Source organism: Melozone crissalis, unplaced genomic scaffold (genome assembly GCF_028551555.1).
Source record: "Melozone crissalis strain CALT ecotype California unplaced genomic scaffold, PUWL_Pcris_2 ptg000006l_1, whole genome shotgun sequence".
Classification (NCBI taxonomy): domain Eukaryota; kingdom Metazoa; phylum Chordata; class Aves; order Passeriformes; family Passerellidae; genus Melozone; species Melozone crissalis.
The window spans coordinates 18,049,885-18,075,814 of NW_026535784.1; the positions used below are offsets into that span (position 1 = coordinate 18,049,885).

Sequence of the window (25,930 nt, forward strand, 5' to 3'; positions counted from 1 at the left end):
TTCCAGTGTTAATGTGATGGTTTCTCTTGTGTTGTCTTCCTTGCAGAGAGAGAAGGGAGCGGGAGCTTCATGAGGCATACAAGAATGCAAAGACACAGGAGGAGGCTGAGAGCATCCTCCAGCAGTACATTGAAAGATTCACTATCAGTGAAGCTGTCCTTGAGCGTTTGCAGATGCCAAAAATCCTAGAAAGAAGCCATTCAGTGGAACCAAATTCCCCACTGAAAGACCCAAATCCTCTGAGATATTTAAGGCAACAGTCACTTCCTGCTCCAAAATTCACTGCCACAATTGAAGCAACCATTGTTCCCACCACTGAAGTAGAGCCCAGCAGTTCAACAGGACGCACATCTCCCAGCAAAAATGTCTCCAAGGCTGTGCCTATGCTGACACCCAAGCCTTATTCACAACCCAAAAATACACAGGAAGTTTTAAAGAACTTTAAGGTAGGATATGTCACGTGCCCCAAAGTCAACCAGGAGGCAAAGAGATCTTGATTGAGTCATCTGAACATATGTTTGATGCAATTATGTAGAAAATGGTGGCAGCATTCTGATATTATAAAATTCAGCTTCATGCTCTGTGCTGCTTCTGGTTTAGTGGTTTCTTCATGTTTACCAGTCTTCTTAGAATCCTGACCTCTTCAGACTGAAATATTTGCACTGGTCATTTTAACTCTGGCTAAATTTGTTTTGGGAAAGGAGGAATTTAAGAAAAAAGCAAGGTATTTAATCAGAAAGTTTTTAGAAAAGAGTATGTGGTCATGTTTTTTGTTTTTGAACAAAATGCAGGGAGTGTGGAGGCCCTGATTTTTGAAGCAAGACCTGAACTTACTTTTGTGTCAGGGGTCCGATTTTTGGCATATCCAAACAAGTGTGTGCCTGCTCCTTCAGAGCCAAGAGCCAGCTTGCCCAAAGATGTGCTCTCTCTTAAACATGCTTCTCACCAAGGATGACTGGGCAGATCTGCCTCACAGGCATAGAGAGAGGATTTAGGTTGTGCATGGAGGTTCAGTGAAGCAGGTTGGTCCTGGGGTAGCAGAGTAACTGGAGATGGATGGTGAGAGAGGGAGAGTGGCTCCATTGGATCTCAAGAACCATGCAAAGACTATGGGAGTAAAAGAAGTAAGAGAACTTGGATGAAAGCAGGCCTTCTGGGAATAAGTCAGCTATGATTTGTGGGAGGAGAATAGGAAACCAGAATATGAAATCTGAGGAGTGTATCTTTTGACTGGGTGATTGTGGAGAATGAGAGTAAGATACTGAACCAATGATGGAAAAAGCAAAGAACTGGGATGTATCAAAAAGAACAGACCAGAATAAGTCAAGTTTGAAAATATCTGCTGTTCACAGTGCCTGTACCAAAATTGAAGCTTACCCAAGTCTCATAGTAGTCATGTTGTGAACAGTGTGAAGCTTATTGGCATGGGTGCCCCCAGTCTCTAGAGTTTGGATTCCCTTCTGTCTGCCATTGCTTATACTTTTCAAATGGTATTCAAGGGTCTCTGAAGCCCTGCTGATATCCCAGTAGCACTGCTACCATGTATATTCAGGCTGTTTACTTTATAAAAAATAAGTCAGCTCTTTGTAGCTAGTGAAAAAAGTATGCTGTGATGTATAATTTATTGCAGTCTGTCCCAGCTCTTGTGGAAACCACACCCCACCATGTTTCCTAGTTCAAACAAGAAACTGATAAAATTCCTGTTTCTCCTATACCCTCGTTGGTATCCCCTGAGTTTATTTTTAGATATCAGTGAATCATGGATCTTTGGTTTTTTTCTGATCCTTGCCCCTTTTTTCATCAGAGGACCAAGATATGTGTGTGTATCACCATAATGTTTTTGCATATATAATTCACATATATGGGAAGAAACTAACTCATGAAGGCTGCTACACCTCATGAGCCACCACAAAAAAATCTGTTTGAATCTTGTTCACATGATGTGAAAAAATGTGATTTTTCTCAATAGGAATTATTCCCTAGCACATGTAGTTGTAGCATTATTTTCCCTTGAAACACCAGCCTGTCAATGATTCTTGGTTCTAGTGACAATGTGTTGACTTCCTCCAGATCAGAAGGAAAGGAGTGTGTTTGTTTAACTCTTCAGCCAGGGCATCTGTCCTGTTCATCCAAACGTTTGGTTTTCCTCCTTAATATAAATAGAGACATGTCTTAGTCTAAACAGAGATACTGAAATGGATGGTGCAGCCTGCCAGTATTTTCCTGGACTTTTTATTTTTGAGATTTTTCATAACCTGCCTCTCTAGTAGATAACCCAGCCCACAGTCCCAGAAGACTTGGGGCTCAGTTCCTACTCACACTTGTGTTTGGAAATAAACCCCAAGAGAGGTACTATGTTAAGTGGATGATGTCAGTGTAGAAAGGGAGGGAACATTTTCATCTGAAAAACACTCAGAATGAGTGAAACAGGTGGTGGAGCTGACTGTGCAAGGGCTAACTGCCTCCACCTTCCTGCACATCTGGCAGAGCTAAGGGTGCCCAGCACTTCAGAGATGGCCTCTTAGTTAATCATGCTCATAAAGAACAAGCCTCTGGATGCACATGTACAAGAAGCCAGTGGAAGGAGTTTGCCCTCAGCCTGCTACTGACGATATATTCTAAGTTGGAGTGCCACTCTTGAGGCGTCCAAGCTGTTCACTCAGTAAGTAAGGAAGGATCTCTGTGCACAGAGTAGCAAAGCCCTCCTTACTCCTCGTACCTGCTGACAAGCCTGTAAACATCTGTGCTGTGGCCAGGCAGGAGCAGTGGGGTGGTACTGAGACATGGTCCTCTCCTGGTCTGTCTCCACCTGGGGCCTCTTAAGGTAAATGGCAGTGAGTTCTCTGTAGCAAAACTTCTCTTGTATGCTTCTACAAAGAGCCCTTCAAACTGAAGGGAGTCTTTACATGCCACCTCCATTCAGAAATCCCTGTGTAAAAGTGCCAAGAAGTTGTATCAATTCAGAGGAAGAAGCCAAATCATATTTTGTACTTTCTTCTTTGCGTAAAGGTTCCTTAGCAGGAGTATATGGCCCCCAAGGAGCTAGCTTGGCCCTGAGAAAAAGGTAGTCAAACTGTTTCCACACTCTCCTTTTCAAGGAGGTTGCCTAAAGTAATTTTTTGGGAAAGCACCTATCTATTTGATTGCCTTATGGAGAGGGTGGAATGGCCAGTTTTATTTGCTGGTGCCTTGATTCCCTGTTATGAATAATAAAGAAACAAGTAGATGAACTCTGCTGCTCCTATCCCTTCAAAGTTCATATGACAGTGCTTCAAAAAAGTACAGACTGCTAATACTGGTGGTGAGGTCATTGAGGTACATAAGCAGTTCATCAGCATAATTAGTCCTGGAGAACCTGCTTAGCTCTTGCATAAGGCAATGTAAAACCCAGCAGATTTGGTCTAAATTTAACATAAATATTGATTTTTTTTTAGACATCCTTTGATCTGTGATGCCCACAAAGGGTGTCTGTATGTTACAGGGAGAACGGAATGTGGGAAACCAGGAAATCCAGAAAAATTATTTCCTTGTGCCTGTATTTTGTTTATGAGCCCTCTAGGGTCACAGGGTCTTTTTCTGTTTTGGCCTGTTGAATGAAATATGTGCTTGGCTTCATCCCTCACTGATAACACAGACTGTGTTAATGATTGTAGTATCATGTTGAACTTCCTAATTTCCTAAATTCCTTGGAATGCTACTTGTCTCAGCATATTTATTTAACTGTATTCTGCAGGTAGATGGAAAAGTCAGCATGAATGGAGAAAATGTCAACGGCACAGAAGAAAAGGATAAAGAATGTACAACAGTAATATTTACTCCTTCACCAACCAGATCTGTGAAATTTGATGGAGTAGCCAGAGGGGACAAGCCCCCGGTAGAGTTGAAGAAGGACCCCCCAAGTGTTGAGCTCAGTTTACAGAGGCCTGCCACTCAGAGTGTGCACAAAGAGCCAACAGTAAGAGCAACACGAACAAACCAGCCTTACTTTCTGTGCCAGTTTTCTGTCTCATGATGTGTTTAATCACTAACTAATGATACCCAAGTGCCTCTGTTTGCCTTATTGCAAAAGGGTGTGCCCAGACCAGGAAAAAAACTATAAACAAAACCCCAAGTCCTTTGTAAATTAAAAGCTTCTTCCTTTTGTATGTGGGTAGAGGAATAGGAGGGTAAAATTAAAAAAACTTTTTTGCAGCCGCTGGTGGGGGGATTTTGGAGGTTTTTGGTTTTTTTTTCTTTTTTGTCTTTTTCATTTTTGCTGTTGTTTTGGGCTTTATTTTCCAGATGCCATGTAGCTGATAAGCATGCTTTAAATGTGCTGGGCCAGGGAGAAATTGATTCAGTGTCCCAGCCGTTGTGCAGGTTTATTCAGCGCTTCTCCTAATGTAAGCTGATTAGATCAGCAACATAATTGGACTGTGTGAGCCATTATAATTAGTCTCAGTTTTCAGTTTTCAAAAGAGGATGTGGATGTGCTGGCAGTTCTGAACATTTGGTTTTCATTCCTCTCTCAGAAACATTAGAAAAGGGGATAAGCTATTGAAATGCTCAGAGGGGCCAACATGCTTCTTAACTGCCTTATCAGAGAAACAAATTAATTTTACCTTTTCATCTTTCTCTCCCCCTCTTCCCCAGAGAAAAAGGCAGGAGTAAAACTACAGCATATCGCAGCAGGCATCTAGATGCCACAAAACTGTAATAAAAGTAGATAGTAAAAACAAAACAAGAAATAAGGAGAGGATTGCAAAGAGAGCATGTAAAAGGGCTGCAAGCAAGTGACAGCAGAGGGAATTCTCACAATTTTTTTCCTGTGTAACAACAAAGAGAATTGGAGATGTGGTGAGAGTTGGAGTATGATAATTTTTTCTTTCATCTCAGATTTCATCCAAGCATTGGGCAGATAGATAACAGGGAGCAGGCAGACATCTGTCCTGGGGCATGATAGCTCATTCATGAGAAAGGGTTTGTGTTTTACTCCCCTGCCTAATGCCAGTTTCTAGCTACGGACAACCAAATCATGGAGCCTGCAGCAATCATGGGAACTGAAATGATTCTGTCGAGGGAGCTGGTATTGAGTCAAAAGTGAATGATTTTCAGGGAGAGCAGGGCTGAGGCTGCTGCTGTCACAACAGTTTGGCTGTGAGGGAAAAGCCAGGTAAGCATTGCATCTGATACAGGAGAGCAGGTAATGGGAGTGTTTGGAGAATAGAGAAGAACCTCAGATGGCTGGAGATTAGAAGCTCAATGACAATCTGAAAAGTAGTGAAGTGAAAATATTAAGGTCTCCTTTTTAAGGATTTTCAAGCCTAGTTAGAGTTATGAAGAAACTCAGCAGCAGAAGTCACTGTTAGTTCTTGAGTGTTGTTGTATCTTTTGATGTCCTATCATCCTCCCCTTTCTACAGCTTTGAGGATGATATGGCCAGCTGAATACAAATTTTTCTCTGTCTGGTTTCTCCTTCCAGTTCTTAACTCTTGTGGTGATACCGGCAAAGGTGGCAGAAGAGTTTGACTCCTCAGATTCTTTGTGACTCTTGACATTTACAGAATAATTCCTGGTTTGTCAGCTTGAATGCACTTAATGATGAAGCCTACAAGAGAGAATGAGGGTGCACCAAAATGATGCTAGTGACAGAGTGTCCATGCTCTAACTACAAATTTTATATCACTAGCCTCACAATTCCATAAGCAATGTGACTGGGTAGTGCAAATCATTGTAATTACTCCTGGCACTTCAGCTTTCAGCAAAGGTATGTGTATTAAGCATGTCAGGGACAGAGGAAGGAGAGCAGACTGCTTTGAGGAGGATCTTCTGTGGGAAGACAGGTGGAATGCACTGAATGTGATAAGAGAGAAGACAAGGAGATCTGCCTATGGCTGGAAGGGAATTTGCCAACCTAAAATAAGATTTCAGGTTCTGTTCATTCTGGATGTTTACTTCTCTTTACCCAGATGCTTCTTTTTAATTTTACAGGTCTCCATGCCTCAGACTAAGGCATGGGCAGTAACTTAGCTATTAAGAATACAGGAGAGCCGTGGTTTGTTGATGGAAAGGGCTTAGATGCAAGGTTACAGAGATGGGACATGGTACTCATGTTTGGGTTCTTCACTGGGGTCTTGGGACACAGACAAGCACTGCTACAGACCCCTCGGTATGGATGTGATTGGTTTGGGGCCTTATGTGCAAGAACTGGGCAGCTGCACTGGACTCACTTCACTCAGCCTTCTCCCTGTACTTATTTTACTTCGGACTTTGGACAACTAACACAACCATGTCAGCCTCATCTGCAGACCCAGAAAGGCTAAACTGCTCTCTGAAAGATATCACCCCTCCTGGAAGGTTGGGAATCCAGATTAGGAAAGATAAGATCCTTCTGGGCTTGTTCCACTCCCTGTAAAACAAGACCTCTTGATCAGTAGGATACTGCATCTAGCTGTCACTGTCAGCATTCCAGAAGGGAAAAAGAAGTTTGATGTTTGCTCCAAGGATGGGACTTCCAAGCTACACATTCTTAGAAGTAAGGAAGCCTTCTGAAAGCCTCCACTGTCACCTCCCACAAGGAGAAAACAGGGCTGTAGGTTTTCTCTGATGCTTAACCCTTCTGACATTCCAGAAAAGGAAGAGAAAATGACAGGAACAGGTGTAGAAAAGCAGCTAAGATGAAGAAGAGCTGTTTAGAGTGGAAGAAATTACTGAAGCTCTTTTGCCTTGAGAAAACTGCTTCAAATTAAGCATATTTTCAAAGCAAATTTCTAAACTTGCTTACGCTGTGTTTATTTGTATATTTTATTGATTCAGTTCTTGTTAGCTGTGTCCTTCCCAGGCTTTGAATAAGATTCACAGGCAATCGTTCTGTTGAGAAATGATGAGTCAGAGGTTTGTTTTTTCCCTCTCTAGTTGTTTGTAGATTTGGGTTGGTTTTGTGTTTTATTCATCCATTTTTTACTCCAAGTCTCTTTTGTCAAATATATATTTATTTTCATATACACCTCACCTATGACACTCCTGTCCTCCCCTTCTGATTCTGTTCCTGTTCTTTACATGCCCCTTCCTCCTCCTCCATCCCTTGTAGGGCTGCTCTCCTGCTGTTTCAGTTCATTTGTCAAACGGACTTGTTCTGTCTTCTCTCAGCCTGGCAGGCTTCCCTTTGAAGTCCCTTCTGTAGTCCCAGTTTGCATCTGTCTGGCTGCCCTCAGGCATTGTCTGCAACAGGGGAAGATGCTATACAACTGTGCTCCAACAGTGCTTTTGGCCTGAAGTTTATTGAAGTTGCACCACTTGAAACACTAACACTATTGAGGCTTTTGGGGAGCTAGGGAAGTGCAGAGATCATTTCCTCTGAGTGAGACCTCAGTGTCAGTTGTCTTTTTGAGAAGAGAAGGACCACATCTATATGTGTATAGAATAATGTTCACAACCAGAGACTGACTGGGAAACGTGTACATCCTGCCTGAAATGAGATGCAAAAACCTGCAGCAGGTGAGCAGGACAGTAAAGAAAAATATTATCAAAAAATATACTTACATCTCTAGAGTATTAGGTAGAGTATAGGTAGTATATAAGTGATTTTACAAGAGACCTTTGCTTAAAGTAGCTTATGGAATTTTGCCTATGATTAAAGTCTAAAAAAGGATAAACTTGACCTACAAACAGGAGGAAAATATCCCACTGGTGTTTGTGCAGCAATGTGGTGCTAAGAGGGGTGGTAGGTAAAGCATACCTATACCTCTCAATGCAGTTGGAAAAACTGGGGCACAAGCCCAAAGACTGATCAATCAGTGGCAATACCAGCAATAATGTGAAAATTATCTCCTCATACTGGTCCTACCTGTCAGGCATTTAGGCTGTGTTTTTTTTCCCATTTTACAGAATAGTGGCACACACTATAAGTGCTGAGAAGTTCTGATCACTAGCTCTTTGAATCAAAAGTTGGCAAAGTAAATATTTTGTTTTAGAATGGTGTTTGTGCAGATTTTAGTGTAGGGGAATCAATTTGTCAGTAAGTAAGTAACATCACTTTATTATAACCAATCTTTATGCAAGCACATAGAAATTATTGGCTTCCTATAGCTCTAACTATAACTTTGCTCTGATCAACCAAAAAAAACAAATATAGGCAGCAACCTAAAAAAGATCAGGGTGAAGTGGTGGTGGTGGGGAGAGACAGCTTTCTTTTATTTTTTCTATAGCTAGCTTAAACTTGTCCATTTGTACTCACTGCACGCTTGGCACAAAATGCATTTGTTTTCTATATCCAAGTAACACTCTCCTTCATGTTGAAAAATTCACTGATTGAACTGAGATTAAAGTATAAGCTTTCTTGTGGTTGAGGATTGTTGGCCAAGCTACAGGAGAGCAGGGCTGGAATCCTGGTTTGTACATATCCGGTAAGACAAGTCTTTGTTCTTTGATTCATTATGAGATACACTTGTAGGGTAAGCCTGTCTGTTCCAGATTTGCCTTGAACCACACATGAAAAGATCCATGGAGGGCTGGACTACCTGAAGGGAAAAAGGTGTAGGATGAGAAGTGCAAGCAGCAAAGCATCAAAGCAGTTAGAAGGGAACTCTGCTCAGCTTTTGGTTATGAGCATAACCTGCCTGTCTCCTGTCCTTCAGACAGCCATGTACTTTTCACTGTCTGTCAGAAGTGAAAGAAGCAGATTTTACACCCCAATTGAACAGTCATAGCTCTAATGACTATCAGGAATACTTCATATTTTCTTGCAACATTTTCAAGGCTTCTCTGTCAGTTACTGATTACCCTGATCTTTTGTTGTAAATAGCTGGCCTGAATATAGCATTATGTAGCTGGCAGATGACTTAACCTGTTGAAGCAGTGTTTTGGCTGTAGTACTATATCTGGCATAGCATGCAAGAAACTAAGCTGTGGCAGCCCAAGGTTGTGCCATCATTTCCACTCACATCAGCTGCCAACATTAATTTTGATGAGGAAATCTTTGTACTAAAATTTTGAAGTCATAATATGTGTAGAATTCGAATCACAGGAGTTTTGTGATTTGTCAGACAATTTCTACATGTGGCTATTGATGTTGCAACCAATTTCATTCCTGAATGGTTTTGCAGAATTTCAATTGTAGTTTTAACCTGATTCTATCTGATATCTCTGCATTCTCACTGGGTTTAGACAGCTTGTTTTGTCATGCTTTCATATAAAATACAGTAACAATATTTCACATGATTTTGTGGGCAAGCAGTGTTAACTGAGCTATGTTTCAATTTAATTTACAAGAAGAATTAATAAAGTTCTACTGTAACTTCCTTTGGAGTTTGTATTATTGTAGAAGTTGTGATACTTTGTGTGCTAGGTATTTCTGGTTATTGTATTTTTAGGGTTTTATTAAGGGTGTAAAATTCTGCCACAGCAGTAGCCAATATGGCCATTTCTGGCTTGCATAATCTTAATCAAATAAATACTTGGACTGATACCCTAGTTTATGTGATTAAAATCCTGTCTCTCACAAACTGAACTAATTTATTTTCATGCCTAATAGGTGTTGGTAACACTATATGTTTGTGCTTGTGTCTTTGTTAAGTGGATAGTTTGTTTAGCAGAACACAGGTGTTTCTTTGTCCTCTGTACTGATGTGCTCATAACCACAGCTGCCATCACAGTATTTAACTTTCCATCATGAATTAAGGCTAAGTCATAAATGGGGAAGCTTACTTTAACTCCTGGGCATCCAGGTAATACCCCAGCATGGGGTAATAAAAACACCCATCCAAGCAGATCCAAGTAGACAGCATTCTACTTGGATTTAGAAGTTTTAATAGGACAGTCTCAACACCAGGCTGATGTGTGGGCAGGGATAATCAGAGCCCCCATGCACTGAGGTTTTCCTCACTCCTCTTGAAGGCTTCATTGCCTGTGGTGGTGTTGTGCGACCTTCCCTCTCAGCAGAGCCTGTGTTTGGAATGGCTCTGTTGCCCTGCAGAAAGAGACCTCTGCCCACACAAACACAAATGACAGAAGGGTGCTGAGAGGCTGCATCAGTCCTTCATCCCAAGACATGAGAGCTCCACACAGAACTGAAGCACCTCAGAAGTGTCACTCACTAGGTTACTGAGTCTTTAGTCAAAATACAGTCCTCCTAGGTGTAATGAAATATTTTTACACCTATATTTTGTGTTCAGCGATATCATCATTTGATTACAAATATTTATGAAATGTGAAGCATGATAGTCTGTCGTAAAAAAGATTTTATCAATTGTATCAGCACAAGAATTTTCTTAAGTGTATCATATGCCTGCGGATAAAATACTAGATAATACTACATTAATTTGGTGTTATAAATAGAATTAAATTTAGTGAAATAAGAGAGTTCCCAAGTGAAGTTGACTTAATTTTTTTATAAATTAGTTATTAATCAGTTTTATATTTTTAGCTGTATGTCACTACTATTTAATTGCTCAGCAGAGGGAGGAGAAAAAGTCACGTCTCGTGAGCAGGAACAGAACTTCTGCAGCATGCCATTGGAAAGTCAGTTTTCCTGCAGCAAGCAGTAGCTCTTTTTTCTATAAATAACATTTATGTCTGTCCCTGATTCAACCTCCTGGATATAGGTTATGGGCAGGTTTAGTTATTGTGCTTGCGCAGGACAGCTGCACAACAGTACCAGCACCATATTTGGGTTCCTGAGGTAACTCCAGGCCCAGAGGTGACACAGGTGCATCGTGTCTGTGCATCATGCATCACTGCAGCATTCACTGAGCAACAGTGAATTTTAGTCCCTCTGAGAGGCCATTGTGGCTGTGCTCTTTCTCCAGCAGCAGCTGACATCAGCAATTGGCTTTTTTGGTAGTTTAACACTTTTGTATTGGCTCTGGGAATATGACAGTTTATAGCTTTAAAGCCTCTGACATAGAAATTAAAGTTGAATGTACTTATTTATTTTAATTTTTAAATTTGGACAGTTCCTGTTTGAGAGTGAAGGGTGAATTCCACTGTTTTACCAAAAATATTTTCAATCTAAATACTAATAATTGAAATCTACAACAATTTCTTTGGGAGGCTTATGGTTTGAACCAGTGAGTGTGGAGCCTCTTGCTTTTCCATGTGAAAACTACCTTGTTTAGGGCAAATCCTGAGCTCTCAATAATAGCCATTTGTTTAGGTTTAACAGAGTTTTGTAGGTTGTAGAATGACATAGAATAATTCATGTTGTAGGTCTCTAGCTGAGTCTGCTGCTCAGAACAGGATCAGACCAGAACAGGTTGCTAAGGGCTTGATCTTTCAAATCTTGAAAACTTCTGAGTCCAGAGATGGCACAACCTATCTGGCTAGCCTGTCCTCATGCAGACAAGAAATACTTATTTCTGCTTTAAGCAAGGTTGGCAAGGATTTCCTGTAGCTTCTCCCCTAGCCACTGTTGCATCAGGAGCCAGAACTGAGGTTGAAGGGGAAATTTTCTTTAGTTGCAGTAGAATTCTTCTGGGGCTTTTGCGATGAAAACTCTCAGTGACACACCAGGCTAGCATCCAGAAGGACTGGGGGATAAAGAGGTGGGTTATATGACAGAAATGAGCAACTAAGTGGCAAGAGATAAACCTCTGGGCACGGCACTTGCAGTCTCTGGAGCATTTCTCTGAGGCTGTGTTTTAGCCTGTGCCTCATTTCCAGTGACCTGGGAGTATGTGAGACATGGAGGGAGATGTCTGTGCTTTCCTCACTTTTGGTAGAGATGCATTCACAGGTGGACATGGTAGGAAGGAAGTCCTGAAACTTTCCATGTTACCTTTTTGGAGACTCTATTTCACTTTCTGCCCCATCCAGTTTTAAGAACTGCTTTTAGGCAGGTGGAGATGTGTCTCCATGTCTTGCCTGGGGCAGAGGCTGGGGGTGGCAGGGGTGAGGGTGCCCTGGAAGGTGGTGGCAGTGAGGAGGATGGCAGGCAGCCAGCCCCAGCAGGCGCTGCCGCCTCGAGAGGCTCGTGGCTGTGATCTGGTGCCTGTCCTGCTGAGAGGTGGCAGCACAGCCCTTGAGCTGCAGGACCCTGCTCTTGTTCCCAGCACTGCTGGCTGCCTGCTGGGCTTGCCTGGTCACTGGCCCTGCCCATGGCCCCACACCAGCTGCACCTTTTTCTTGCAGGGCATCTTCCTAGATGTGTGCCTGCCCCTCTTGAGAGCATGTCTCCCTCCAGAGAGGAGACAAGGCAGGGATTCACAAGCTTTGCCAGCAGTAAAGTTCCCTGGAGCTTTGTTGGTATGTCCACAGGTGTTGACATCCTGTTGGCATTGCCAGCAGATGTCTCCGATTATGGAGCAGTGAGAGCCCAGGCCTGTTTTTCATGAGGCATGTTCAGATAAGGGGCCATAGGCTCATGAGGGCCTGCAGGGATAGGAAACAGGATCCATACATAAGGTGAGGGTTGATTCTTGCCTGCAGAAAAGAGGAAACTTGATCAGATTTCCCCCTTTGCAGCTGTTAAGAAGATGGAGGAGTGGGAGGAGGACAGGAAAGAGAGTATACAGTAGGCTATTTCTGAAATATATTACTTTTTATTTCAAAAATTAGTCTGCATTTTTTATTTTCCTCCATTGAATGTGCCGTTTTCTAGATCTTGGATGCATTAGAAGCACAAGCTATCAGCAATGGCTGATAGCTCTGTTGCAGATTTTTCTTGATTTGCCTTCTGGAAAAGCAGACATATGGTGGGAGCTGCTGAATAGATCAGCTGAAGTGTTACCCTTGTTTTGACAGTGTAGTTTTAACTCTGCAACAGCCCTGTCCAGGTCAGGAAGCTTGCTTTTCAAAGGCATTTGAATTATTGGCTTGATATGGTCTCACCATATTTTTTCAGTCCTCTCTTAACAGTGTTTCAAGTATTTCATTACCTTTAATACAAACTCTGGCTTTTCCCTTCAGATAACAGATTGTTTAGACAACCGTGAAATAAAGGAAGTATTTAATTACTGTGCCACTTTCCAAACCCTGGTGTGTGCTATCTGTTCACTAATGCATACATTTGTGTGTTATTCTGGAAGGGGAAGCTAGGGGTGAAATGTGTGCTTATCTCCAGCTAACACAATCCAAGATATCCTACAGTTTTAAAAGCTTGTAGGACCTATTCCAAACCAACCACATTAATGGCTGATGATGAGGAATTTGAAAAGGAGATTAAAGCACAGCCATTCAGTACCAGAACAGGCACATATTGCTCTGAAACATTCTCCCCAACACCCTGCTGAGCTCCACACTGATGTGGTTCGAACACACTACAAAGGAGCAGCAAGCACTGCCTTGAGGAACAGGCACATGCTTTTATTTCCACTGTACTCACTTCATGCTGTGTTCCTCTCTCCAGGCCTCCCCAGTGGAACTGGATGGAGCTGACAGCCTGCAAGCCGAGCCCAGACCCAGCAGTGTGACACCTGCCTCCCCGGAGTGCCCGTCCCCAGGTGGGTGTGCTGCTGCCCTCACCCCTGTCCCCAGGTGGGTGTGCTGCTGCCCTCACCCTGCCCTGCCTGTCCCCAGGTGGGTGTGCTGCTGCCCTCACCCTGCCCTTGCCCTTCCTCACTATGGGCCCAGGTTGAAGCCCACCTTTTGGCAGAAATCTACTAGGAGCATCACCGGCAGCACCAACAGGGCTCATTAGAAAATGCTGCAAATGTCAGTAGTCTTGACACAAAATGAAATTGTATGCTGTCAGAAGAGTCATTCACTGTAGCAGCCTCCCAAGGGATGTGTTACAGCCCCTGTGGCAGGTGTTTTTTCAGGTGCAGCTGGACAGGGTGCTAAAGAATCTCCTCTAAGCTCCCTTTCCCACAAAAGCTGGGACTAGATGGTCTGTTGAGGTCCTTTCCAGCCTGGGCTGTTCTGTCATTCTGTGGTTGAAGTTATACACCTGAGTTGTCCACTTGGCCATCTGTGCACCTGAAAAGCCAGTGCCACAGCCTGCTGTAACCAGAAAGCAACAAGGGCAGAAGATACCAGTCAGTAATAGTTTCTGTTTGACACATTTTTTCCCCCGAGACATGAAGGAATGGGAGAAAGAGTAAGAAGGGGCACTTCAGTCCCCATAGGGGCTTTAAATGGACAGTATTGTGCAGAACTCTAATTGTCTGCCTTAAAGCCTTTATGCATGATTCCTAATCTGAGGAAAGGAATTTGCTGGTAGAATTTTAAGCTGTTTTCCTCAAAAGTGTGTTTCTGAAACATTGTCTTTGAGTAGGCACTTTATTTGCTGTATACTGTTATACTAAGTTCATGGTATTTTTTGTTGGTCATTTTTTAAAATATGTTTATTAAAGTGTAGTTTGGTATGGGTAAGTAAAAAGTACTATGTCAAGTAGGTGTTTAAATGAGATCTCTGGCTGCACTTGGTATGTAAAAATAATGCTCCTATTTGTTGGGGATAAATATGACTAAAACAATTGAGCTTTGCCCTCAAACATCAGCGAGGTACCATTCCCCAAAGATTAGAAGCACATGGGCTGTTAGCAAGGGCTCATTAGCTGCCTTGATTACTTTGGCTCCTAGATGCCAAAGTACATAGTTTAACAAATTTCAATTGCGTCTGGCAGGTAATGTAGAAGGTGCAATCTTGTAATGAAATGACCAAATTCTCCTCTCAAAAGTCAACAGTGATGAACTGGTGCTGTCTACAAATCACAAAGCTATCTTGGCTTCAGCTCCCCAGCTGCCAGAAATGCTAAACCTTAAGTACTGACAGCAAATTTTAATATTGTCTGGCAAGGGAAACTGACATAGCATTGCAAAAATCAAAATGATAAAGTAACATGGAGTTTTCATTATGTCTGCTTTGGAGGGATGGGTGGGGTCCAAACTGTGCGAACTTCTTGTAAACAACCTCTTCTGCTGTTCAGAACAAGCCAAACACTTCCATGCTGTGGCCCCTCTGCCTCTAATGGTGGAGGAATGTCTCCAGAGGAGGGTGCATCTGCCTTGGCAGCAGCAGCAGCTCTTGTCTCTGCTGTGTGTGTCCACATTCTTAGTGGAGTTGTGAGCTGCATCTCTTTCTTAGCTTACTCTCCCAGCCTGTCAAAGAGGTATTCAGAAGCTGCCATTGCTGCTGTGGTTGGAAAGGGGACAGGATCTGAAGTTTCTCCTTGAGGAGGTTGGAGAGATGTCTGGGTGCTTTTTCAGTGCCTGAGATGTTGGTGACTGCTCTGCTTCCAGTGGTGGTATCAGCTCTCAGCAGTCCAGCTGTCACAGTTGTACACCTGTGTGCCTCTAGGCTCTTCTCCCAGAAACCAGCATCAGCTTGCTGGGTTTCTTTAAGAATTAGATGACAATTAGGTTATTCCAGCCCAAGGCTGCCTGTTAGCAGTTTGTTTGTTGTCTGATGCTTAACTGATTGTCAGTGGAAGTGGTAGGTTTAGTGAAAATAGGCAAGCTGAAATATCCTCCAGTGCTAACAGTGACACCAGGTCATATAGCTGCTTATCTCTGTAACATCTTAGGGTAGGATTCATCACGTAACTTCAGTCAAGAAATCTTAGCTCAGTAGGCCAATTGTGGGTTACAGCTTGTCTCAACCAGAGGAGTGCCTGAAATAAAAGTTTGTGTGACTCTTTCCCAAGGACTTCCTGGTTTTGTTGACCATGAAGGGTGTCCCATGATGCCCAAGTCAAGTGTAGGCATATAAACTTTGATAGGTGAATTTCATTCTTTCAGTCTTGTCTTCTCTGAGAGATTAATTTTTCCCATGTTGAAGAAAAAAGTTTATTTTTTTCAAAACATCCAGTAAATGGGCTCACAGTACATCCAGTGAGAAATTGGATTGTAGGAAATAGGCATGTTTTATTTGAAAAAGTATCTTAACCTTGCAACATTATCTCTTGTATGTGTGGATTTGGTTTAGATCAAAAGCAATTCAAGTCAACTGCAGCTTGTTCCAGCCCTGTTGTGAAGAGACTAGAATTTCTTCCCAGTCCTGTCCCTTCAGAGGAAACTGCTTCAAGCAAGAAAGATGTGAAGAAAGCTGAAACAGAGCAGCAGAAGGAAGCAGAGGTCCCTCCTACACAGGAGGTATGTACAGGCAAGAAAAAGAGGGAGTGGGAAAAAAAAGAAAAAAGAAAGAAAAATATCTTACACAAAAATGCTTATTGTGCAAATTGGTATTTTTCTCCATAAAATGTCACTTCAGGAGTTCATTCAAAACATGACACTGAAGGATGGTTTCAGCTGCCAAATCATGTGGTCATCAGAGTTCCTCCTCAAAAGGAACTCCACAGTGTCTGCTTGTAGTGTTTGAACCTGTTAACTGATGGGACTGGAAATGAGAACTTAACTTACAAACCCCAGCCCCCACCTTTTGGGAGGGCAGAGTATCCAGGTGGTGCAGACAGGGAAGCTTATCCTCTTAGTCCTCTTGAAGTGCTGAACAGGTGCCTGTGGTGGCAGAGGTAGCAAGCAGCTGTCACCATGCTGCTCTTTCAGGTAAGTTAGGTGTTGGTTAGTCAAATGGTGTTAGAGGACTGATGTGCAGGGCAGTGGGAAGGTCAACAGGAAACAGCTAGCCATTACTTACAGGACTTCAATACTGCAACTCCCTGTTGTCATTCTGGAGATAGAGGCTTCATCTTTGATAATGTTGTTTCAGAAAATAAGTAGAAAGGGTTTAAGCTGACATTTGATGGAACCTGTTGCTTTTTTAATGCTGTTTTCTGCTCCCAAATGTCTGAACAGGTGACTAAAGCAAAGGCTCTGGAAGAAAAGGGGAGTCTAGTGCTGCCATTTTTAAAGAAACTACCTGAAACCAGCCAAGTTACTCTGCATAACTCTGGTCTACAAGGTGAGCAAAAAGCATTTGGAAAACTCAGCCAGACAGCAGCTGAATATGGGCATGTGGTGTTCATGGAGAGGTGCCTAATGACTTGGAAGGGTTTTGGAGCTAAAACAGTAATTTTCTAGTTTCATTGACTGATATTGGTAGTGTGGCTTCTGTGATGAAAAGGATTCTTCTGGCTATTCCTCTTAAATACAACAGCAGAAATTTGACACAGCAGAGAGAGATCTCTGTCTTGCATTTACCTGGCCTTGCAGTAAAGGCTGTATTATGTCAATGAGTATTACATACTGCTGCTCACAGATGATAATGACTTAACAATTGGCTTTATCTCACAATAAAATTTTATGGAGATAAATTTTGCACTCAGCTGCTCTTGTGGAGCTCCTCTTTATAGATGAACAATACACATATCTGACCACATCCTTGAATTTGACCACTGCCCAACACAAGTTCTTGCAATGCAGTACCTTTTTCCTTGCCTTCATGACAAATTTTTGCTTCACACTGATAATGTTTAGTAGTTTGATTTTATATTTATTTTAAATATGCGTATGTGTAGGTATTGTGGAAGAAAAAGAGAAAAATCAACTGAGTTTTTTTTCCCCATAAGAACTTCCTAGATTGTTAATATATAGGTAATATATTGATTAGCCTAATGTTTTCAAGGTTAAAACCACTGAAGGTGATTCACTTTGAAAAAACTGAAGAGGGACTTTTTGCAAACCCATATAGTGATAGGACAAGGAATACAAACTTTAGCCTGAAAGAGGGTAGATTTAGATTAGGTATTTGGAAGAAATTATTTATGATGAGTTGCACAGAGAAGCTGTAGCTGCCCCATCCCTTGGAAGCCTTCAGAGCTAGTCTGGATGAAGCTTTGAGCAATCTGATCCAGTGGAAACTGTCCCAGCCCGTGACAGGGGGAATTGAAACTAGATGATCTTTAAGGTTCATTCCAACCCAAACCACTCTGTGATTGTCTGAAAAGGAATGGAATTCTCTCATGGTTCTAGTGGGTAAGTGCTACCCAAGCAGACTTTGAGAACAATATCTTTTTATGTTAAGCAAATCAAACCAAATAGCAAGTAAAAGGTGGTAGGTCTCTTGCCTTTTCAGTTTTCTGACTGGTGCTGAAACACTTGGCTGCACTCTAGTGTTCACAGCATATAGAGCACTGGAAGGCTCACAAAATGCATTAAAACCTGTATCTGCAATAGGAGTGAATGCAAGCGCCATGCAAAGGCTCAAAAGGGTGGCTGCCCTTGCATCAGCGTGCTTGAGCTCTCACGTAAGTTCAGGCGCCATGATGCAAAAGTCGTATTTAAATACCCACAGTCTGTGTGATCTTCAGGTCCATAGTAAATTAGCTGCCGTGGACCAAGGCAACTGTAGACCAATCCCTCTCGTGGCCAAGGAGGCTCGGGTCTGAGAGTGTGTCCTTACCTTTTCACCACGCTGTTTCTGTTTTGTCTCTGTGCCCTTGCCCGCAGAGCCGCCCCGCGGGGCCCTGGTTCCGCTAAGGGTCCGCAACCACTGGCGGCGCTCGCAGTTTTTCTCGCAGTCAGGTAAACGCAGAGCTGGGAGCAGCTCCAGCCCTTCTGCTCTCCAGCCACAGGTGTCTTCAGACACGGGCTGGGCTGAAAGCTCATCACCACCTGTTCTACCTCTCGCTTTCGTAGAAAGTATCTATCCCTGCTGCACAGTTGACAAAGAGCTGTTGGGTTGCACATTGTTGCGATGCTCTGGTTTCAGGCACCCAAAAGAAATCCCTTGCCTATAAATACCTTTGTCTTAATTTCTTTTAATCAGTCTAATTTTCAAAGACATTTGGATAGAAAATGGCAATGGTTCTCTTCGTAACTGTGGCTCTTGAGTAGTGTAGTCCCATCCTTTTAGCATTGCTGTACTTTTTCCTTCCTTGCACTGAATCACGAAGGGAAAAGTAGATCAAGGTAGGTAAGACTCAGTGTCTGAACACTGCTAACATCTGTGGTCAGAAGTAGATGGCATTAGTTATTGGTAGAGTAGAACCTGATATTAGTTATTGTGCTCCTTTAAATCCAGATAAAAAGTAGTTTTGTTGGTGATGGGTATAATCTGGTTTTCTGATTTATTAGCTTGCAATTAGTCCTTGCATTTGGTTGTGGGAGTAAATAGGAAACTAACATACAGATATAATGTAGATTTATTTACAGGCTGAGGAAATTTTGCTATGCTAAATTTAATCTTTCCTTGTTCTGTTTTTTTTTTAATAGCTGATTCTGATACTGGTGATAAATCAAATGTGAGTACCTTTTTTGCATTATTATTTGGTTTAGTGATTTGTGTTTAGCAGAAATTATTTTTTTATGCAAACCCTCTTGTAACATCCCTAAATCAGAATGAGAACTTTTTCTCATGGACATGTAAGAAGAAAAGTACAACCCAAATCAAGGCATTGTCTGAATCTGGAATTCATGCATTCTCCTCTTCTCTGGAGCTAGCGATACAGTATTTGGTTGCTGGAGCCACTAAAGCTTCAGAATCTCTAAATAAGATGTAATTCTAAATTATCCATTGCATTTTAATGCATAGAAATGAAAGGACTTCACAATTGTACTGTTTCCTCAATGAAACAAAAAACCCCAACACACAAAAAATGCTACTCTGAAGTACACAGTATTTCACATTCTGTTTGCCATATAGAAATAGACATAATCTCTTCCTATGAGATTCAAATACTGCTTATAGTGGAAAGGGATATGACAGGAGGTATCTAAAGTTGCCCTTGATTACAAAGATTTTAAGTATATTATGTGATAGGATCCTTAGCGAAGCCTGAGGATTTATTTAATTATGAATAAAAATTCAAGGCAAGGCTATAGGCTGTTTTGCTGGCAGACATAAAATGAGATTATATTTTTTGCAAACTAAAATTGCTTTTCATGTTGTAAAGAAGATTATAGAGAAGCAAAATATATACATTCTTTAAATTTGAGTCCCTGGAGGTGACTCTGTTCAGTGATGCTTAGAGCTTGCTTTAAGACCTTTTTCCTCCCTTCAGTTGAAGTTTCCCAAGACTTTCTTTGCAAACCAAATGATTCTTTTATCATGTGGCTACTAATGGGCAATCCCAAGTGTCACTGAAGCTAAGAATATTGTCTGCTACCTGAGAGAGCCCTTATCTAGTTCCCAATTTCCCATTGTCACATCATTGGTGGGGTTTAATCAGGCCCAGTGCAGTTTTCTGTGATGGCCATGTGAAGTGCAGTGTCACGGTCTAATAGCTTGGTTTTCCTTCACTTAAGCGTTTCAACTTTTGGTCCTGGGATCCAGAAGAAGAGCGCAAGCGCCAGGAAAGGTGGCAGCACGAGCAAGAACGCTTGCTTCAGGTAGGGAAGAAAATGTGTGTCTTCCACTGTGTGGTTCAGCTGTTGAATTGTCCCTTTTGGACAAAAGTTGAGCATTTCATGTTTTCCACGTCCTCTGTGCATGCTTGAGCAAATTCTGTGGCAGTTGAGTGATAAATGAGCACAAACGTTCTGTGTGGTTTAGGCACTCTCATGTCTCCCTTACCCACTTCATGGAAAGACCAGAAGGACTTGGTCCTGCAATCCAGTGCACAGCTAAACTGAATGTGTTGGTCCTCAATTATATTTAAATTATGCTGAACATAGACTGCAAAACTCTTAATTATTTGGAGCCTTTTTGTCAAGACTGACAATTTCCTAACCCTGATGCCTCTTCTTTAATTCTTCTTTAAAATTATGGTCTTAATAGCTTTTCATAGGATTCTGCTTTGTTCACAGGTTCTTCTTGGAAAATACCAAGCTAAATTTGGACATGAAAGGACTTGGGTTTGAGGGGGTTTTGTAAGAGAGGGAAATATCTTCAAAACAGCCATTAGTTTTGCCTAGTGGTACAGTAAACTCTAAAAGTTCTAGGTTTGTGTCCTAGTGGGAAGAAATGCAGTGGACATGAGAACCTGAATCTCCCAGTCAGTCAGAAGTGTCTTTTGAAACTGTGACTAGCTTTGATCCCAAAGAAATCACATCTTTGTTGCATGTAACAGAAGAGCAAACAACTGTCCAAGGAGGGAGAATAATAAAATGGGGTCTTTTAATCCTTTAAGTAGGACTTGTGTATCTCTATGCTTTCTTGAGATAGTCTAATTTTGCACCTCTTAAAATAGTGTAAAATTCTCATAATAATTTTTCTGGCACATGGGGCTACTCTCTCAATAGTAAATGCTTATTTTCTGGAGTAGGCAGATGTGGTTACCAATATGAACAGATGTTGGAACTGGTGTAAGAGGGAAGTGGAATTCACCATTCCTCTCCATATTCAAACCAGCTCTGGCAAACAATTTTAAACACCTCTTTGAGATATTTTTTTGCGCAAAACTCTGTGAAAACAATTCTTAAGAAATCATGCCTTCAAGGAAGAAAATAAGATATTTAGCTAATTATAATCTTACTCTCTTCAAAGCTTTGCACACTCTTTATCTCTTAAACTTGCATAGTTATTCATCATTCATTAAATTGTATTGGCATATCTCTTAGATTAGAGTTAATGGCATTTCTCTTAAATTAGTCCTGGTATCTGCAAAACCTGCTTATTTATATGCTACTTTGCTGAAGTTTTTAATATACAACCATTGTCTCAGTGTTTCGGGGTCTGTGAAACATTTTTGAAACTTAATACAGTAAGATAAACAAGAAATTATAAATATTTTTGAGCATAAACTTCATTTCCAATGAAAGATTTTTAGAATTCTAAGAAATTAAACTACTTCTAATGTGACAAAAGGTCCTTGAAGTTTGAAGGTGTTAAATGTAAGTCCTAGAAAAAAATGGGCAAAGTTAAAAAGAAGTTTTTATTTTTGACACCCATGGATGTTTCCAATTTTTATCCTTTTATCCTTTTATTTAATCCTATTTCTGATTAAACTACTCTTAGCAAATTAATTTTTACTGTGGGGATACTACAGAATTTGCTCTTAATACTGAGTGCTCTGAATTTACCTGCATTTGTATCCATGTATAGGAGAAGTATCAGAAGGAGCAGTACAAGCTGAAAGAGGAATGGGAGAAGGCCCAGAGAGAAGTTGAAGAGGAGGAGCGTAGATACTATGAGGAGGTATAAGGCTCAGTAGAGGAGGTTGTTTTGTGGGGCTTTATTTTTTTTGTGTGTGTATATTTCAATGCACCCACTTATGGGTGCAAAAACAACAAAAAAAATCATCCCATACCTAGATTAATTAATGAAAATCCTCTTCAAGGCTGAATTTTGAGGAGGACTGTTTCTCTTAAACACTGCCATAAATGTTGAGGAAAAATATTTAAATATTTGGACAGGTATCCTCAGCACCTCCGCATAGGTGGAGGTGTCTAATTGCTGTGCAAGTCAGGGTGAGTCAGTACAGCTGTGTCTGGGCACGCTCAGACTTCCCTGCAGGGCCAGAGCCCTGTGTATTTTGGCATGTATCTGGTGCCTAGACTTGGTGGAACTCCAGGTGAAATTGTTGTCTGCCTTGGGTTTGATCATGGAGGAATTTTGTAACTGCCCTTAAAAAAAAAAAAATAAATCCACAGGAGATGTTCAAAGGTTGCAGTTGTGGAATATTAACAATCTAGAAGATAGTGGTTTTCTTCTGTGGTGTGTAGGTCATTATTGAAGGAAACTGGGAAAGGTTTATAAGTTTGTCTATGCATTATGAAAATGGATGGTTTCTCATCTGTGCTTGAGGGATATACTTGTGGTCTAAACAAGAATTTTTTTTCAACTTTCAGAATAAGTTTCTCATGTACCAATGGTAATTTCATACTTTTGTATTAAACTTAATATATTTGTGCTCTGTGAAGCAGTAGTTCCACGAAAGTGAAATATTCTTTCCTGTTTTGGAAATTCCATCTCAGTGGTAAAAGGAATGGAAGTGCAAAACCCCGAAGCAAATTAAAAATTGGGGTGTTACCATTATTCTCAGTACCACAAGTCCTTATCTAGCCATCTAAATTTGGTACATAGCCAAATCTTATTTTTCTTATGTGTTTCATAAGCTCACAGTTTACATTCTGTATTTTTAACCCCCACTCTCTCCTGATCCTCTTTCTTCAGGAACGAAAGATAATTGAGGATACTGTAGTTCCATTCATTGTTTCTTCAAACTCCGCTGAGCTCCTCTCCTCTTCTTCCTCTACCACTGAAGGAAACAAGACAGTGGTGAGTTTCTCATGGACTAGTAAGGCATTGAAGAGTAAGCCATCTTCAGTGCAAAGTTTAATCCTTAGCTAAAGGCTGTCAAAGTCTGGGAGCAGGAAGAGTAAGGATATTCCCTGGGTCTCATCTCTAATGGTGATGCCTCAGAGTGCTGTGGCTTACAGATTTTTACTGAATAGCTGTATTCCCAAGCAAACTGCTACCATCCCATTTTTAACTGGAGCAAAGAATACTTTCTGTTTGCAGCTGCTCTGTCCCTTAACCAGTGCTGCGAAATTTTAATCATCTTCCAAAGCCAACAAAATCTTAAGTGGTTTCCCTGAATACAAAATCTTGAGTGTAAAATAGTGCTTTATATATATCTCCGATGAGACTGAATCCTACCTCCCCAGTTTTCCTCCTTTTCTCTCCCATCATCCCTCCTAGAAAGCAGCAAAACAAACAGAAGAATGTTTACTCTCTATGTTTCTTTGGCTTTTTTTTCATTTATGCAGCAAAAAATATTTAATTTAATGCATCTAGCATCTGATTAAGTTAGTGTTTGCAGAGATCAGAGAATGAGACCCCAGGTGAAATCACAGTCAAGTAAATGTGGGATTCACAGATGTAATTTTCTCTTGCCTAAGGCACCAGCACCCAGTCATCTGCCTTTTTCCACTGAACTTCAGGATTAGGAGTACTGTATCAATTGATTCTCCTCTCACTCTTCCTGCCCCCCTGTTCTCACTCCTCCCTGTGCAAAGGCCTCAGCCATGGCAAATTTCCCACATGGCTGTGTAGTAGTAACTTCCTTGGTGGAGCTGCTTATGCCACAGTCAAGGCACTGCCTGCACCCAGAAGCAAAGGATCTCATGCCATTGCTTCTTCAAGCTCCACAAGTCAGATATGAACCACTCCTGTAGCACTTTGGAAGTAGTACTGTGTTGTCTCTGAGGATGCCCAGTGCATGTGAGTAATGCTTTGCTCCTAGGCAGTGACAGCAAGCTGAGGTCATTCACAAAGTCCTCACAAGTCCAATGGGAGACTGTCTAGGCTCTCAAAATAATTCAGGGATTTCTGCCAAAGATTATGTAATGGGAAATTTTGATTTGCCATCCTTAGCACCATAATTGGTACCTAACTTATTTCATGCTCAGCTCAGTCCAACCAGTTGTTGTTTCAGCTAAAGTCTTAATTGAATCCAAAGTGAGCCTTATCAGGGTCAAGTGGCTCTACTATATAAATGAGAGATGTTCTTTTTGATAATAAGGTGTGTCAACACAATGTATCTAGGGGCAGCCTGTACTTTTCCCATGTGTTCACCAATGCCAAATTCAAAGGGAGCTCCTTGTTCCCTCTTCATCTGTCTTCTAGAACTCAACTGATTCAAACAGCTGTACAGGGGAAGGCAAGCAAAAAGAAGTTCCAAAGCAGAAAAATCTGCTCTGGGAACAGGACACTGTGTCACCTCTGAAAAGCAAGGAAAGTGAACTCTGGCAAGAAAAGAGGAGGTATGTATTAACCCTAAGCATTTCTAACCCTGTGGAGCTTTGTGTTCTCTTGGCTTCTGGGATATCACACATGCCCACAACTGATGCTGGAGCATCAGCACTTGGTGGCCTCCATGCAATACATCCTGATCAGTGTTCACTGGCCCCACAGACCAATGCATGTGTGGCAGTGCACAGTGCTAGTTGTGCATATCAGAAGTGTTGTCTTTGTCTTGTATGGCTTTGCCAAGAGGCTGTCACAGCAACCAGATCAGACCTTAGACAGCTCAGACATCTGTGTGCATCACTGCACTGTGTCTTGTGCACATTTCACAAGCCATCTGAAGGACTAAAGGAGCAGTGGCTGTTTTCACTCAGAACCTGTGTGAAATTGCCTGGCTATCTCAGAAATGCCATACCCTTGGTGTTTGAAGTCCTGGACTTTGCTCAACTGCTAATTGACAGGTGTCACAAAAGAGAAGAGGCATCTGATGATGCTGAGCAGTGTATAGAGAACATGGATTAAAGCTTTTTTTCTGTCAAAGAAGCCCTTTTCTACAAATGCAAAATGATCTTCAGCACATCTAAGTGGCATTTTGAGGTAAACAGGAGGACTTGGACTGTTTGGAGACAAATTTGTTAATTCATCAAGGTTTTTTCATTGTTTTGTCATTGCAAAATTGACAGAATAGCAAAAATCTTTTTTGTAAAAAACAGACTGATATTCAAAAGTCTGTTTTAGCCATTATGTTCTGGGTGACATTTCTCCTGGCTTTGTTTGTACAATGTGACTTATTTTTATTGCAGTGGAAATAAGGTGCTCTCAGGATACCCAGGGACTGGTATCCTGAAAGGAGGAAGCGAGCAGGAGCACCACATGCCAGGGATGGAGCGCAGCTCACCTGCCAGGCTGAACCTGCCTCTGACCCACGATGAGAGTAAGACTCTTCCCATGCATATGTTCTTCTCCAGATAGAAGTCAGGCAGGAACCTAACTCAAAGCATTTTGGAAATTGACAGTATACATATATCTTCAAAACTGGAATGTCTCAGACTAAAAATTTATTTAAAGTTAGCAAAGATAAATATGTTAAGGTGAAATTTAAAGTCCTCTTGTTTCCATCAGAGATGACAGCAGGTATCTCATTTATAGGCCTGCATGTTCACAGTATCAGTTAAAAAGTTTATCTTCTATCTTTTACATAATCTTACATGCCTACAACATATAGGATTTATCTTGATACAAAGAGCATATTTCCAACACTTACTTTGCGTTTTTGTAGGTGATTAGATTCTTGATGTTCATTTCAGTCCAGTCAAAATCACTACATGTGATATGTAACCTTTTCAAACCAAGCCTAAAGCAACACCTGCCTCAATTTTGTCATTAGCAATGTCTAATGACATTTAAATTTAATTTATTTTTTTTAGCTTCCACGAGTATGGATGTTTTTGAAGGAAAGAATTTCCCCAAAGCATTGCTGTCATGAGG

At 41.4% G+C, this 25,930-nt stretch overlaps 1 protein-coding gene across 4 annotated transcripts in view; it reads left to right on the forward strand.

The window, feature by feature from the left end:
• The window catches only part of LIMCH1 (LIM and calponin homology domains 1), a 176,195-nt gene that overhangs the window by 141,476 nt on the left and 8,789 nt on the right, over positions 1–25,930 (forward strand). For all 4 annotated transcript variants that reach the window (XM_054294608.1, XM_054294605.1, XM_054294606.1 and 1 more), the window contains 11 exons: positions 47–446; positions 3,734–3,955; positions 13,322–13,415; positions 15,842–16,008; positions 16,669–16,774; positions 19,027–19,055; positions 20,059–20,142; positions 21,797–21,889; positions 22,868–22,972; positions 24,323–24,459; positions 25,246–25,376. In XM_054294608.1, the coding sequence (XP_054150583.1) occupies positions 47–446; positions 3,734–3,955; positions 13,322–13,415; positions 15,842–16,008; positions 16,669–16,774; positions 19,027–19,055; positions 20,059–20,142; positions 21,797–21,889; positions 22,868–22,972; positions 24,323–24,459; positions 25,246–25,376 (1,568 nt within the window). The remainder of the gene's footprint in view (positions 1–46; positions 447–3,733; positions 3,956–13,321; positions 13,416–15,841; positions 16,009–16,668; positions 16,775–19,026; positions 19,056–20,058; positions 20,143–21,796; positions 21,890–22,867; positions 22,973–24,322; positions 24,460–25,245; positions 25,377–25,930) is intronic.